Source organism: Mus caroli, unplaced genomic scaffold (genome assembly GCF_978045245.1).
Source record: "Mus caroli unplaced genomic scaffold, Mus_caroli_1 scaffold_8, whole genome shotgun sequence".
Lineage (NCBI taxonomy): Eukaryota > Metazoa > Chordata > Mammalia > Rodentia > Muridae > Mus > Mus caroli.
The window spans coordinates 119,910,288-119,925,803 of NW_028227263.1; the positions used below are offsets into that span (position 1 = coordinate 119,910,288).

At 53.5% G+C, this 15,516-nt stretch overlaps 3 protein-coding genes and 1 long non-coding RNA gene across 8 annotated transcripts in view; 2 read left to right on the top strand and 2 right to left on the bottom strand.

The window, feature by feature from the left end:
* Positions 1 to 2,686, top strand: part of Bckdha (branched chain keto acid dehydrogenase E1 subunit alpha) — a 29,955-nt gene extending 27,269 nt beyond the window's left edge. For all 3 annotated transcript variants that reach the window (XM_021167667.3, XM_085842016.1, XM_085842017.1), the window contains exons 6-9: positions 782 to 988; positions 1,139 to 1,280; positions 1,452 to 1,623; positions 2,189 to 2,686. In XM_021167667.3, coding sequence (XP_021023326.1) covers positions 782 to 988; positions 1,139 to 1,280; positions 1,452 to 1,623; positions 2,189 to 2,359 — 692 coding nt within the window. In that variant the 3' untranslated portion in view covers positions 2,360 to 2,686. The remainder of the gene's footprint in view (positions 1 to 781; positions 989 to 1,138; positions 1,281 to 1,451; positions 1,624 to 2,188) is intronic.
* Positions 2,687 to 3,120: 434 nt separating this feature from the next.
* B3gnt8 (UDP-GlcNAc:betaGal beta-1,3-N-acetylglucosaminyltransferase 8) lies at positions 3,121 to 5,937 on the bottom strand. 3 transcript variants are annotated; one of them, XM_085842020.1, is made up of 2 exons: positions 5,798 to 5,937; positions 3,121 to 4,470 (listed from the first exon to the last, which is right to left on the bottom strand). In XM_085842020.1, exon 2 carries the CDS (start codon positions 4,436 to 4,438, stop codon positions 3,272 to 3,274), a length of 1,167 nt encoding a protein of 388 aa, XP_085698146.1. In that variant the 5' UTR covers positions 4,439 to 4,470; positions 5,798 to 5,937; the 3' UTR covers positions 3,121 to 3,271. The 3 variants fall into 3 exon arrangements, with proteins under 3 accessions (XP_085698146.1, XP_085698145.1, XP_029335345.1); XM_085842019.1 differs by lacking the exon at positions 5,798 to 5,937 and adding an exon at positions 4,821 to 4,972 and having other exon boundaries at positions 3,123 to 4,470; XM_029479485.2 differs by lacking the exon at positions 5,798 to 5,937 and adding an exon at positions 4,863 to 4,966 and having other exon boundaries at positions 3,123 to 4,470.
* Positions 5,938 to 7,064: 1,127 nt separating this feature from the next.
* Dmac2 (distal membrane arm assembly component 2) lies at positions 7,065 to 13,282 on the bottom strand. Its single transcript, XM_021168515.3, has 6 exons — positions 13,168 to 13,282; positions 11,559 to 11,755; positions 10,212 to 10,292; positions 8,675 to 8,814; positions 8,424 to 8,586; positions 7,065 to 7,898 (listed from the first exon to the last, which is right to left on the bottom strand). The coding sequence occupies exons 1-6, from the start codon at positions 13,183 to 13,185 to the stop codon at positions 7,721 to 7,723; spliced, it is 777 nt and encodes a 258-aa protein (XP_021024174.1). The 5' UTR covers positions 13,186 to 13,282; the 3' UTR covers positions 7,065 to 7,720.
* Positions 7,799 to 13,831, top strand: LOC147003379 (uncharacterized). Its single transcript, XR_015047998.1, has 3 exons — positions 7,799 to 7,920; positions 12,930 to 13,193; positions 13,649 to 13,831. It is a non-coding gene; the product is annotated as an uncharacterized LOC147003379 (long non-coding RNA).
* The last annotated feature ends 1,685 nt before the right edge of the window (positions 13,832 to 15,516 follow it).

Genomic DNA, 15,516 nt, shown 5'->3' on the forward strand with positions numbered 1-15,516 from the left:
AACCAGTCTGGGTGTGTGGCTTGTGTGGCTTGTGTGTCTGCAGACCTCCTGGGAGAATGTGGGAAGCAGAGCTGTTTATTATGGTGTACCAGAGTCCCTTATTCAGCAAATGTATGCCAGGTGTCACCCTAGGCTTTCTGAATAAGACAAAAAAATGTCAACCCTGTTGATACTGATGTTGTCTTGGGGGAGAGCATCAGGGAAGAGTGTGAAGAGATGGTACCTGGAGTGCTTCGTGCAGGTGACAGGAAAGGCAGCACAGAGCCATGTCTAGGGGGCAGTAGCAGGGGCATCACAAGTGATTGAAAGGCAGACTGGAAGTAGTGTGGAAGGGAGCTGTGTGGGCACCTTGAGGCAATCGTGTGTTTAGTTGTGACTAGACCAAGGGACTAAGAGTGGGGAGTACTGAGCACTCGGGGCCTAGTGGCCTTTCCTATTGCAAGGACTTGGCCCACAGTGGCCTGAAGAGCCCAGAGTTAGGAAGGAGTCTGCCAGACTCACACTTAAGAGTCCCCTGGCTGCGGCTTGGCCCTGGTGTGGAAGGTCCAGATTTGGCTGTCCTCTGAAGGTGGCTGGTGTACATGTAAGCGTGACAGACAGGAGTCAGGGGTCACACCCTAGGTACCTGGAGACAACTTTCTGAGTCCGCACGCGTGTGGTGTGTGTGTGTGTGTGTGTGTGTATGTGTGTGTGTGTGTGTGTGAGAGAAACAGAGACAGAGAGAGGGAGGGAGGGGCAGGGTTATTCCTACTCACACTCTCTCATCTGTGTCCCTGTGCAGCGGTAGGGGCAGCCTATGCTGCCAAGCGGGCCAATGCCAACCGGATTGTGATCTGTTATTTTGGTGAGGGGGCAGCCAGTGAAGGGGATGCCCACGCCGGTTTCAATTTCGCTGCCACCCTGGAGTGTCCCATCATCTTCTTCTGCCGGAACAATGGCTATGCCATCTCCACACCAACCTCTGAGCAGTACCGTGGGGATGGCATAGGTAAGGGCCCTTCTCTCACTGCCCTCCTTCCTGTTCTCTCCCTGATGGTGTCTGACAGTGAGGGCACAGAGGGCAATGAGCAGAGCACACCCTTCACTCTCCTCTTCCCCTTTCTTCTCTTCCCTGACTGGCATCCTCTCTGTCCTGCAGCCGCTCGGGGCCCTGGGTATGGCATCATGTCAATCCGTGTGGACGGCAACGATGTGTTTGCTGTGTACAACGCCACTAAGGAGGCCCGACGTCGGGCTGTGGCTGAGAACCAGCCCTTCCTCATTGAGGCCATGACCTACAGGTGCCTGTCTCCCTTCCATCCCTGCAGCTCACAGGTCTGACGAGCTCTGTCAGCACCCCCCACCTGTGGCCTGGTCGCCCCACGCGCACTCCCTTCCTTGTACCACATCACTCCTGTGTCCTTTTCTGACACCCCGCCCCCCGGCTGATCCACAACTCCTCCCCTGAGCAGGATTGGCCACCACAGCACCAGTGACGACAGCTCGGCGTACCGTTCGGTGGACGAGGTCAATTACTGGGACAAGCAGGACCACCCAATCTCGAGGCTGAGGCAGTACCTGCTGAACCAGGGTTGGTGGGATGAGGAACAGGAGAAGGCCTGGCGGAAGCAGTCACGAAAGAAGGTGAGGGCCTATTGGAGCCCCAGGGTGTGCCCTGCTGGCTTCTGCACAGCGAGATCTCTGGGAGAACAGGAATATGGGACCTGGGTATTCACACTGACCCAGACAAGCCTTGTCCTCATGCGTGGCTCATAGAGCTAAGCCACCTGGACCATATGGCCTCAGTGACTCTTACAGTGGAACCCAGGCAAGTCATGTTCCTGGGGTATCTACTTCATAACTCAGTCCATGTAAAGTGGTGTGTCCTACCTGGGCTGGAGCTAATGTCACCCTCTGTGCACTTAGAACAGGCCTGGTCTGGCCTCAGGCTGCAGCACCGTGGTCACTCGCTCAGCTCTGACTCTGTCACCCTGAGGAATCCTTTCCTTTCTCTGCATCCTGCCCTCCACTCCTGTTCCCTCCATTGCAGAGTTGAGCTGACAGTGCAGGGCCAGGTCCCTGCAGGCTAGGATCTGGAATGTTTATTAACACCAGTCTGAGGCCTCAGAGGGGTGAGGCTGGGCTGTGGCTTGTGGTTGGAAGAGGGCAGGGTGAAGGGGACAGCCACTTACGCCCTCATGTCTCCCAGGTCATGGAAGCCTTTGAGCAGGCTGAGCGGAAGCTAAAGCCGAACCCAAGCCTCCTCTTCTCCGATGTGTACCAGGAGATGCCCGCCCAGCTCCGCAGGCAGCAGGAGTCGCTGGCACGGCACCTGCAGACTTACGGGGAGCACTACCCCCTGGACCACTTTGACAAGTGAGGCCCTAGCCAGCACGAGGGGGTCCTGCTCTGAGTGGATGCTACCCCCTGTGCTAGTCAGCAGTGCGAACATGCTGAGCAGCCAGGGTGGCATTCCAGCCTGTCATGGGGTGACTTCTGCTCCTGTTCCTGCTCCCCCAGGCTACTTCACTGGGGCACCATGTTTGCAGCCATTGCTGCGGCTCCATCACTCCCTTCACCTGTTACAGTGCCTTTTAGGGATGGGAAGGGACCAGGGCCAGGGAAGACCCTCTGGGCAGGGTGGCCCTGGGCTTGCCCAGAGAAATAGCTGCTTGGCAGAGTAAGTAAACCACAGCTCTGCCTTTGACTCTGCTTCCTCTGTCTCTGTTTCCTCAAGTTTGGGGGCTGGGGTGTGTATGTGGAGGGGAGGAGAGAGCCCAGCATGGCTGATTTGGTTTGGAGTGCTGTTGTGTGTTTGTGTATCTACACAGTAACTTCCCGGGACTTGTGATATTGCTTTAGCTTCTAGTTCTGGGACTATAGAGTATATATATAGCACCACACCAGCCTTTGGGGACATCCTGGCTTCTTAGGCAGAAAGACTTGGAAATATCTACTTCTATAAATGTTCCTAGGCTAGAGGGCAGCCTTGGCATGTGGCCCCTCCAGAGAGAGCCCTCCATGACCTGGTAGATGCATGATGTCCAATGAAGTGTCCAGGATGCCCCCTGGAACCTGCCAGGCTAGGCTGGGTGAGGGTAGAGGGGCAGCAGCATCTGCCTTCCCTGCAGGGGTCCCACGGAAGAAATAGCTCCTGGCCTTGGAGTAGGAAGGACACATTTTTCAAAACCATAAGTAGATAAACATAGTCTGCCACCTTGGTTAGGAAGGGTTTAGGAGAGACTCAGGCCAGGTCAGCACCCCCACCCCAACCCCAGCTTGTCTCTGAGGATCAGCACTGGAGCTCTGGGACCCACAGATGTCTCCAGAGCCAAATGGTGTCCTGGGGGCTGACTGGATGCACCAGGAGCAGGCCTCGCACGGCGCAGGGGTCCCTGGTACGTTCTGCTGGCCAGGCTGTGAGGAAGCCTGGATGGGCACGGGGTGCTAAGCCCAGGGCACGGAAGCAGAAGCCAGTGTAGACATCATCAAAGGGGAAGGGTGCCACGCGAGCTGCCGCCTGCAGCAGCCAGGGTGCCAGGCGTCCTGAGATGACATAGCCACCTCCACTCGCATAGGCTGGGTAGTCACCTTCAAAGAAGGTCTTCGGCACATAGAAGGGTCCTCCAGGCTTGCGGAGCGGTTTGGCCTGGGTGAAGATTTCACCCAGGTATAGGCTGCGGGCCCAGGTGGGTGGCAGAGTCTGCAGGTGCTCCAGCAGGGCTGGGATGTGCACAAAGGCGTCATCCTGAACCTGCAGGACAAAATTGACATCGGGGCAGTGGTGGCTCAGCCAGGTCAGCAGCAGCAGGTCTTTGAGTGTCCGGTTGTAGGGAACATCCAGGAAGTCCCAGAGCAGTAGGTCACCATAGCGCCGGCTTTCCCACGTCACCAGTGATCTTAAGTCAGGCCCCCCCATTCCTAGGGGGGACCCCAGCAGGAAGAGCAACCGGGTCCCAGCAACTGGGCTGCCCCAGGTCTCCCTCACAGCCTGCCGTGCTGCAAAGTGTCCTGGTTCTGATTTGACAGCCAGTAGCAAGTAGGGTACATCCTTATCAGAGCAGCTGGCCACAGGGCTGCCTTCTGCAGGCAGCCATAGTGGGAAGCTCCTACAGGCTGCCGACAGCAAGAAGCGCCGAAGCTCCTGGGGGTACATGATGAAGTCCAAGATCTCCGAGGCAGCAACAGTCCCCCAAGTCTGACAGTCCGTACTGGGCAGGACTCCCAGCTGCCGCTGCTGCTGGTTCCAGTAAGCAGAGGACAGTGGGCCAGTCTGACCCAGGCGTGCTGAGAGGTTGGTGGGCAGAGTGGGCTCAGCATTGGGTGGTGTGGGACTGGGCAGAGCACCCCGGGGTTCAGCCTTTTTAAGCCAGGACTCGGATGTCCACTCGATGTATACTTTGAGGCCCAGGAGTGTGAGCAGTGCTGACAGGCAGAGCTGGCACTTGCGGCAACGCATGACCCGGCCCAGGGAAAGGGCCACCAGTGGGGCTGCAAGAGTCACAAGGAGCCACAGAAGTCTTTAGGGTGCAGGGTGGATCTCCAAAGACGGCCCAGCGAAGCCCAGGCAAGCAGCCTAGGTCTTACCCAGTTCCGTTAATGGTTTCTGAGACCCTGACCCTAGGCAGACTGAACTACAGTACCCAACTTAACGTTATCCTAGACTGAACACCGCCTCCCCTCGACCCCCCATTCTTTCCTTTCCTGCAGTCAAGGTGTTATATCTATTTGCAGCGTCGCTCCAACGGCTCTTCCTACTCCCCTTCCCTCATTCCTCTGTCTCTTCAGGAGTCCCAGCTTCCCGGGGAAACTCCTTTTTACCTTCTTGGAAGCCTACCTACCTCCTCCAGTAACCCCACCCCAGGGCCTGGGGCCCCAGGTACCTCCGGGTCCAGCCTCCGCCAGCTCTGGGGGTCCTCGGGTCAAGCCCTGCCCGGACTCCCTCCTCGCAGCAGCTGTGCGTCCTCAAGCTGCCGGCCCAGCCCGCGCTGCGAGTCTGGAGGGGCGGGCGGGCGGGGAGGAGGCGGGAGGGCCCTTGGGGCCGGGAGGAGCCGGGGCGGGGCCGGGAAGGGGAGGCAGACAGAGAGACGCGCCCTGGCGAGTTAGGGCTGGTTTCCTGGTGAGACGGCGGGGGAAAGGTTTAGGGGTGGCCAAAGCCGCGGACCTGCGAGGGAGGTCCCAACGAGCAAAGAGAAGAGAGGCCAAGGGGCTAGTTCGAGGCCACCGCCTGAAAGCGTCGTGACTGTGCTGCGAGCAGGGTGGTGTGGGGGTGTGTGAGTTTGCAGGGGCCGCGAGCGGGTGGAGGGATCGAGGAGAAAAAAAACCCAAAAAACCTGGGAGACCTTGGCCGGTAACTAGAAGAACAGAGAAAGGGGGAGGCAGGAGAAAGACGCACAGGTGGAAGAGGTCAGAATAGAGCCTAACCAGGGAACTAGGAGGACCTAGAGAGGAAAGGGAGGACCAGGGTGAGCGGGGAGGCGGGGGCGGGGCATGGGAGCACAGTAGAAAGCGATGAAGTGGGGTGCACTGAGAGCCCCCGAGTTGGGGGCCTGCACCTCCTCCAACTAGTGCCTGAGCCACCAGCCTTCCTACCACCTCCATCCAGCTGGGAGGGGCCCGCCCTGTGATGCTCTGGGCTTTATGCCCCACCCCTGGGGCAAGAGGGTGTTTGACTGTTTACATCCCAGCTCTAGGGCCTCTGCTGTTGAGTCTTTGCCAGCAGTCTTGGGAGGCCAGCAGGTACGGCCTTCCCATAACTCCAGGGACCTAGGTTGGGAGGAAGCCTGCACCCCACCCCGGTTGACCCTTTGCAGCCTACCTGGTTTGGAGAACTGTCCAGATATAAAAGGAACTCAGTGTACCAGCGCTCAGAGTCAGTTATCTTTCCAGCCCTGATGTCCTCCCTCCAAGTTTGAATAATGGAGCCCGTGGGAACAGATGAAGGAAGAGAGTGGGGAGGAAATGGTGAATGTTAATGGAATAAGTACGGGCTAGGGTGAGGAAGGTAGCCAAGGGCCAGGCCGAGCCAAGCCCAGCCTAGCCTAGGGCCTTGGGAGAGGCTCGTCAAGGCCTCTGAGCGCTACTGGCTCTTCTCCCTCAGGGCACTGAAGTCTCTGTGACTGATACCCGCCTCCTGGGGCCTTGCAGTCTCCCAGGAAGCCAGCTAACTAGGGAGAAAGCCCTGGTTAGGATTGGTAGCCTTGTGCATCTTGTTCTTATCAGCTGGAGCCCAGCAGGCCCTTCTCTCTCCACGCTCTGGAGCAAGTGGTTTTGATCCTAGGTTTTATGGATTTGTTAGCAATACAGGACACTCTTGAGTATGTATTATACATTCATGTATGTATGCATATATGTATTTGAGATGGAATTTCACACTATGTAGCTCTGGCTGTCCTGGAGCTTGCTGTGTAGACAAATCGGAGTGTTTTCTGGAATCTTAAGAATAATGGACACATGGGGCTGGAGAGATAGCTCAGTGGTTAAAGGCAATTTTTCCTCTTGCAGAGGTCCTAGGTTTGATTCCCAGAACCTACAGCTCATAACCACCTTCCAGGGGAATCCAGCGCCACCTTCTGGCTACTCTGGGCACTGTATGCAATGTGATGCACTTACATCCAACACACATGAACATTAAATAAATCTTTAATAATGGACATTCGTTTCAGAGCCAGGGCCCAGGTGAGGTCATCACCAGATGGTTCTGGTGGTTCCTTGGTATTGGCAAAAGAGCCTAGGTGGGGGTGGGGACAGGGATGAAAGCCTGATGATGAGGCTGCGTCCATCCCATGACTGAGCTTCTGGGGCTACCGTGGGAGCTCTGAGCACTCAAGGGGACTCCCCCAAATCCCAGCACCCACGCATCTCTGTCGGCACAGCAGCTGTGGGCACACACTGCACTCCCACCACAGGTCATCGGGATACCCTGCATGACAGGATTTATGGCATCCTGTTATTTTTTCAGCAAGGAACTTACTGCTATGCTCATGTTCGAAGACCCAGCACTCCCAAATCCATCTTGAATCTTTTCTCTCCAGAACTTGGCACTTGGTGCCATCTGGATCCAGCTGGGAGGAAAGGCCACAGGGTAATGTGAACAGCAGAAGTTTAATATAAAGAAGCACACATTTCCACAGTGTATTGGAGTCATGACAGAGCCACCGGTAACATGGGTGCCAGGATCAATCACAGTTGACAGGAGTGCCAGGGGAAGCTGCTGGCCACCCAACAGCCTGGGTGCTGGGGAAGTGCCGCCCTGTAGCACAGGGAATCCCTGCTACACTCTAAAGTCCCCGCACAGGTCTCTTTACTTTGGATTCTCTCCGGCGGTTGTGCCAGATGAAGAGAATATTTTCTCAAACACTCATCTCCATGGGGGGTGGGGGTGGGCAGACACACTGGGACTCCCACATTTGAGGGTGCTCATCAGTAAATCAATGGGTAATGCCATGGGGCTTGGGTGCTGCTGGTCTCTAGTCCCTGTAGGCCAGCAGTGTCTCATGTCAGCCACAGTTCCTATTGATGTGTATGGGCAGAGTTTGGGGGAAACTGTGGAGCCGCATGTAGCTGTCTGCCCAGGCAACAGATGTTTGCCAGTTGCAGGCTGCAGTAAGTCAGTCCTGACTCAGTCTTCTTATCTTCCCGTGCTGCTCCGTGCTGAATGAACTACACCAGAAGCCAGAGTGTGAGAAGACTTCAGACTCTCCACAGAGCCCACAAGACCCTTCAAGAGCTAGGCCACAGGCTAGGAAGAGAGGGGGCTAGATGTGTCCAGAGGCTGCTTGTCTGGTTCCAGCTTCAGATTCTGGGCCCAGTCAGCTCCAAGGACCTCACAGTGGGGCAACATCTCTTCCACCAGGATCTGAGTGAGACCTGGGTGGGACACGGCAGGGAGGTCTGAGATGTCCAGCCTGCGGAGGTTCCTGAAGGGCAAGAAGGACAGAGGTGAGTGGCACCTGTGTGTATGTGAAGGGTTCTCTTTTTATTCTGTGTGTCTGAGTGTGCACTTGCTAAGGAGGGGATCCAGGGATTAGTGCATTCTACTGCTGACCCACAGCCCTAACCCCTTACTGGTACATTCTAATCAAACACCGTAGCTCGGCCAAGTTCCCAGCCCCTCACTGGGAGATTCTAGGTAACTTGTATACCACTGAGCCATGCTCCTGGCTCTCCAGGAAAACTCTATAGCTAGCTGTAGAGTTATGAGTATGAGAAATTCACTGCGAACTATAAATACGGTTCTTTGGCTTCTCTCCCACAACAGTGTGACACACAAACTCTCTTCTGTATATAAAGGCAGCAAAGCCGGGAGTCACGGAGTCCTGAAGACAGAATGCTCAGCTGTGCTCACCTACCCCGGGCACTCGATCAGGGTTCAGGCAGATGGCTAGTAGCACCAAGGATCCCCTCCCGCCTCTGCCCTGTGCCAGCCTGAGCAGAGATCTTACTGGAGGTGGTGGAGGCAGGCAAGGCCCCGTTCTGAGATTCTGGGGCATCCAGCCAGCGAGAGCTCCTGCAGTGAGCCAGCCAGTAGGTAGAGGCGGCTGAGGCACCAGTCGTCCAAGTTGGGGCAGCGCCGCAGGGACAGGGACCGCAGCTCCTTCAGGGGCACTGATGAGTAAGAAGGCAGGTAGCATCAGGGGCCTTTCTGGAGGGAGCCCAATGCCAAAGGGAAACCCACCCATTCCGGCCCACTCACAGAGGTTACTAAGGCCCTGGTAGTTGATGGCACAGCCACTGGCATCCACAGCCTCCACAGGCACTTTCTGGAACTTCTGAAGCTCGGCAAGGAAATGGCTACGGTTATTTGGCCGGATCCATTCCTCCTTGTCCTGAAACCTGGAATGAGGAGTTGGCTGAGGGTCACTGCCCAGCTTCCCATGGGTGGCCATCTGGCAAGTGACAAGATGGCATTTTTCATACTCCTTCACACAGGATGCCAGAAGCCCCAGATATTGCTTAGCATCAGAGCTGGGGGCTGAGGTGCACACATCTGCATGCCTTGAAAGCCAAATGTTTGGGAGGCTGAGGCAGGAGCATTGGGAATTCAGGGCCAGCTTGGCCTTCAGAGTAAGACCCCAACAACACTCCCCACAACAACACACACTAAAGGAAAGAGCTACATGTATGAGTTCTTGCTGACAGGAGTTTTCAGGCACATTTTATCCTAAGGATGTTGACACAGGCGTTCAAACCAGGTAGAAAGAGTAAACAGAAACTGTATTTTCCCAGAGAGAAGAAAACAAAATAACCAAGGGGCTGGGGGATGGCTGAGTGGATGAAGCTGCCTGATGCCAAGGCTCACAGCCAGCTAATGCCTGGGGCCCCAAGAGCAGACAGAGAGAAGGGGGTCCCCTGACCTCCAATACAGCAGCAGCAGCACACCCCCATACACTGAATAAATGTGTGTGTGACAAGAAAGGAAGGAGAAGGTGCATAAAGACTTTCTCTTTTGAGACAGGGTCTTGGACCTTGTTATGTAGCTCCGAGTTTATAATTCTGCTTCTGCCTCCAAAGCAGCTAGGAGCACAGGCACACCGTACATCATCATGTCCAGCTAGGAGACACTGAAGCACCTGAGCTGTCTCCCCGTCCTGGGATCACAGGCACACACCACCACGGAGCAGAAAATCACTTCTTTTTGCTTTTGCCAGACAGGGTTTCTCTGTGTAGCCCTAGCTGTCCTGGAACTCGCTCTATAGACCAGGGTGGCCTCAAACTCACAGGTATTTGACTGCCTCTGCCTCCTGAGTGCTGGGATTAAAGGTGTGTGGCACCACGTCTGTCTATATATAACTTTTTAATTATGTATTTAAAGAGGGGATTTTAAGGCAGGCCTAGAACTCACAGGGAGCCAGCTGCCTCTGCCCCCAGTGCATTGGGACTAAAGGGCTGGCTGTTGATTTAAAATGTATTTGTGTGGATGTATTTGCATGTCTGTGTGCATGTGTTCAAGTGCATGCATGTAAGCCAGTGGTTGGTTAGGCATCTCCATCAGTTGCTTTCCCACGACGCTTTGAAACAGCATCCCTCACTGAACTCGGAGCTTGCCAGTCTGGCCAGGTTAGCAAGAGAGCCCCAGGGATTGTCCAGTTTTTATGGGTACCAGCCAGCTCCTTCTAAACGATGAACTGAGGTCTAGGAGCAAGGCCCCCACTGCACAGCCATCAGACAGCAGAGGCACTCTGCCCCACCCCGCACCCCACCCTCACCCCCCACCCCCACTGCTCCCATACTTCACTGCGCCTCCCTGCTTCAGGATGAAGACAGCACCTGTGATATACGGGCCATATTTCTCCTGGATGTTAGTGAAGGATCTGCAGAGAAATGAGAGCAGAGATGAAGCCTGGGACGTCTCACTGTGTACCACTGTGTCTCGGGGTAGACCACGGGGCACCAAGCAAATAGAGACTAGCCTGGCTGCAAATCTGTGTGCCATTAAGTGCCATGTATTGGGATCACAGTGGAGACCAAAGCTGACAATAGTCTCTGCCCCTGTTCAACTACAAAGCAGGAAGTAACAGAAGTAAATCCCAGAGTTCCAGTTCTGAGATGAGGGTAAATCAGGCAGCCTGACTGTGGACACTCATTTAGAGATGTTAAAACTCACTTCTTGGCCAGGTGTTGCACCCACAGGAGTGGGTAAAAGGAGCCTGAGGCCAGCTGGCCCAAGCTATGTGACAGCCTCTCTCAAAAACAAAACAAACAATGGTGAGGCTAGAGATGGCTCCACTCAGCAGTAAAGCCCTCCTCCCTGCCCCCTGCACACGTTGCTTCCAAGCTGACATCATAAATGACTGCAGTGGTAGGAATCTGAGCAGCTCCCGTGGGCACATCTTTGAGTGTTTGGTTCCCCCCTTGGTAGAACTGTTTGGGAAGATTAACAGGTGTGGCTTTGTTGGAGGAAGTGTGTCACTGGGGTCGGGGCTTCGAGATTTTTAAGGACCATGCCAGGCCCAGTCTCACACTTTCCTTTCTGGGATCTCAGCCATGCCAGCTTGCGGCCATCTCCCACCATGATGCCCATGTAACCTTCTGAAACTGTAGGCAAGCCGCCATTTAAACGATTCCTTTTAAAAGCTGCCTTGGCCATGGTGTCTTCTCACAGCAATAAGACAGTGGCTAAGACACTAACCTTAAAATGAAAGGTATCGGAGCAAGCAGGCCACACAGTGAAGTGTTGGAAACCTGGGGACTGACCCTGGGAATCCTCTAGCATTGACAAACTAGATGTGAAGGCAGAGAAGCCAAAGAAAACACCTTAAAATTCACCCTTAGCAACTGGGTGGCCAGTGGCACCTACTCTGTGGATGGAGACAGCTTGAGAGTAAGATTTCTTTTAAATGGGAGACATGACAGATCTGAGTTGTAGCTAAGTATGTCTGAGAGGCCAGCTTGACCCCTAAGCACAGCTGGTGGTGGAAGTGCCTATATAATGAGTCTTAGAGGAGGGATGGGCCAGCGATGAAGACGTGAGCTTGTAATGCTGGCAGTGGAAGCCACAGCCCGGCGGAACTGGGGCTCTGGCTGGGAGGTCTGGCCAGCAGGGTCTCCCTGGGGTCTTGTGAGCCATAGGTTCTCACCGATTCTCCCAGTTGACTTTGGAGATCTGTTTCTGGAGCAAGTACTCTCTCAGAGTCTGGATGTCCTGGAAATGATCTGAGAGGAACTGCAACAGCGTTCTTTTCTTCCTTCGACTGCTGTCCGGGGTCACCAACTCACTCATGCTATGGATGCGCCTGGCTCTCCCATTCCATTCTCGGGCACCCAGGTACAGGAACTGGAGAAGGGGAGAGGGAAAGCATTGAGGTTGAGCAGGGAGCTGGGTTCCACCCCTAACTCTTACAGCATGACCCTTAATCTCAGCCTGTCCTTCCTGAGTCTTTTAAATCCTTCTGATAACACTCCCGCCCTAATTTGGGGGTGTAGCTTAGGACTAGAGTCTCTGTTTAATATTCATAAGGCACCGTGGTCAATCCCCAGCAATGTCTATGTCCCCAATCCTTAACCTTTGGGATTCAAAACATTTCTCCAAAGTCTTCCATTTAACCAACCATAAATTCATTCTTGAATGCAGACAGTCTTGGTTTTCTCAGGTTCTTCTAATTTCCCACCAAGTCCTTATTTTTTTTTTCCCAAACTACCATTATACCTTCATTTCTCACCAGTTCACTCTGGGGGTTGGGGTGGAGGTGGTGGAATACGTGCATAGTGTGCATTCAAATGTATGGAGGCCAGAGATGGAGGCCAGCTGTCTTCCTCAATTGCCCCTGGCTTTATAGATCAAAGCAGGGCCTCTCACTTGTACCTGCAGCACCCCAACTCAGGTACCCCAGCCAGTGGGTTTGCTTGAGGAAACAACTGTCTTTATCTCCAGAGTGCTGGGATTCCTGGCGAGCAGACATGCCCCGCTTATACCAACTCTGGCCTTCATGCCTCAAGCACATGTGCTTCAATAATGAACCATTTCCCCAGCCCAAATTTTACCCAGTTCTCCCTAGGATTTTGCCAAATGGCTAATTTCTTTGCTATCCTGTCCACGTAGCCTTCACCTTTACAGGTAGTGCTGGAAATGGAACCCATGGCAATGAGTACCAACAAAATACTCTACTACTAAATACATTCTCCAGGTTCACGAAGCTCTAGGAATCCCCCTCAGGTTCTTCCTCGGACCTCCAAGTTAACTTCCTGGTTCCTGCCTGCACACCCTGTTCTTTGATTTTTGTTTGTTTCCTATTAAGGTTTAGTTATTTATTTACAGGCAGGATTTTACGTTGCCCTGCCTGCCCTCCAACTTGATACACAAAAGGATAACCTTGAACTCCTGATCCCGCTGCCTCCATCTCCCAAATACTGGGATTACAAGATCCTTAAATTCCCCAGGAATTTCGCGCAAAAGCATCATTAGCTCTACATCCCCTCCAAACCCTTATCCCGTCTTTTCCCCCCCCCAGGAAGAGCTGTCCTACTCCGCTGATTGGCTAGGCCACCCTCATCCCCTTGGTTTCTCTATCAATCGACCCGAGACTCTCTGTGGCCCTCCGCAGCCCCAGACGGCGTCTCCCGGGCGAGGTCCGGCAGGAGACGCTCTGTTCCCGCAGGCTTCTGTTGCCCAGGAGGCTGAGAGAGGTCTCGAGAACCGAGCTGCAAAGTGAACCACAGTTCCGGGACGCGGGCGCCGCGGTCACCTACCGCTCTGGGCGCCGCCATCTTGCCAGGTAACGTAAACAGAAGAGGCGGGACGTTCCCTCCTAACACGTGGTTCAAACACCAAGGACCACGCTTGTGGCCACGCCCCTTCTGTTTTAGCCCGCCTTTTAAAGGCGCGCGTGCGGAGGAGGCGGTCTTTCCTGTAAGGGATCTACTCCTCCCCACTCCACCCCACCCCCGAGTGCGGTCGCAATTCTCCTGCGTTCATTAGTTTTTCAGTTTACACCCGATATCTCTTTACAACAGAACCAGTACGACTGATTATGTTTTTTTATTATTCTTGTGCGTATACACGCGTGGCATTCCGCGGCGCAGGTGTAGAGATGAGCCGAATCTGGGTCCAGGAAGCGAACTGAGATCCACTGGCTTGCAGAGCAAGCACCTTTGCCCACGGAGCTACTTTGCTACCCTAATTTTAGGTTTTTAAATTTTATTTTCTCTGTGTGTGTTTGTGTGCATGTAGCTCTGCACCACGTGTGTTCAATGCCTTGGAGGCCAGAAGAGGACGCTGGATCCCTGGAATTGGAGTTGGCAGCCCCCATGTGTGTGTGTGCTGGGAATTGAACCCAGGTCTTCTGAAGGAGTAGTCAGTGCTCTTAAGACTTCTCTCCTCAGCGACGAGGTAGAGGCAGCTTAGACTTGAGTATAAGAGACTGTCTTTAGTTTGGAGTTCACATCTATACTTATTAAGAGAGTTATTACTTTTACATGGAGTCTCTCATGTATGGTATATTTGCCATGAACTTTTTTTCAATTAAAAGCTTATATTTATCATTAATGTATGTATGTGTTTTATGTATATGAGTGCAGGCACACGTGTTCTGTGGACAGAAGTTTATGAGGTACTGGGGACTAAACCTCAGACCTCCTTCATGCTAGGCTAGCTCTTTACCAACTGAGCCACATCCACAGCCCTCAGTGTGAACTCTTGGTGGATTCTCTTCATTCATTCATTCATTCATTCATGTTTACTGAGTACTCACAGTGGGTGCTGGGGTCGCACTGACAGCCCTTTTCTTAGGTAGTCATCATTCTAGGTAGAAAAGCAATAGGTAAGAAATGAATACAAAATTAAAGCTAGTGTTTGATAAAAAAAAAAAGTAGGTAAAAATGGGCAATATATTAGGGTGTGGTGGGGTACAGGGCAGCAGTGAAGGTCTGTAGAGTAGGTGCATTTAACTGCAATGAGTGACAGGAGAGTCACCTACCCCAAGGCTTAGATAAAGGTGTTCAGGCAGAGGTAACAGCCAGTACAAAAGGCCTGAGGTCTTTGCCAGCTTGCAGAGAGGTGGAGACGTGACCAGAGTTGGGCAGTGGTAGAGAGGACTTTCAAAGTCTGATTGACTTGTTGCAAATGTAACATGCTACATGAAGGATGATTCCGAGAGGACAGAGGTGGCCTTGAGACCAGCAAAGCGACTACTGCATAGTAGAGGCGAATGATCAATGAGGGGTGGGTGGCCGAGGTGAGGGCTGCTACAGACAAAAGCCTGAGAAAACAAAAGGGGCCACTCATGGAAATGGAGAAGCAGGGAGCGGTGGGTGTGTCGAGACCGAACAGCCCCCAACCACAGATATCCTTGGCCTGTAATCAATCCTTAGAGTCTGTATGTAGCTGTTACTTTCCTGTTGCTGTGATAAAATGCTGTGACTCAAGGCAACCTACAGAAGGGAGGTTGTTTTTGGCTGCAGTTCCAGAGGGCTAAGTGGCCATCATAGTGGGCACAAATCGTAGCAAACAGCAGGGATGGTGTCAGGAACAAGAAGCTGAGAGCTTACATCTTCAGCTGAAGCCAGGGGCAGAGAAAGCAGACTGAAATGGCTGGGCCTTAAACTCCCAAAGCTCACCTCCAATGAGGTCCTTCTTCCACTGAGGGTCCCCCTAAACCTCCCCAGCCCACCACCAACCACCCAACTTTCTGAGCCTATGGGGGACATTTTCCTTCAAACCACCACATTCTATTACTTTAAGAAGCCTCTACCTTCTCCTCCCCTCCGCTCTGAGCCCCACCCCTTTCCTATATTGCTTTATAGTTCAAGCTGGCTTGGAAGTTGTAAACCTCCTGCTTCAGCCTCCTCAGAGCTGGGATCATAGATGTGACCTCAAGGCCCAGCTTAAGGCTCCTTTTTTTTTTTTTTCAGGAAGGGTTCAAGACAGGGTATTTCTGTGTAGCTCTGGCTATCCTGGAATTCATTCCATAGACGAGGCTGGCCTTGAACTCAGAGATCCACCTGCCTCTCTGCCTCCCCAGTGCTGGGATTAAAGGCATGTGACAACACCTGCTGGCCAGTTTAAGGACCTTGAGATGGGGGTGTTATCATAGGTGACCG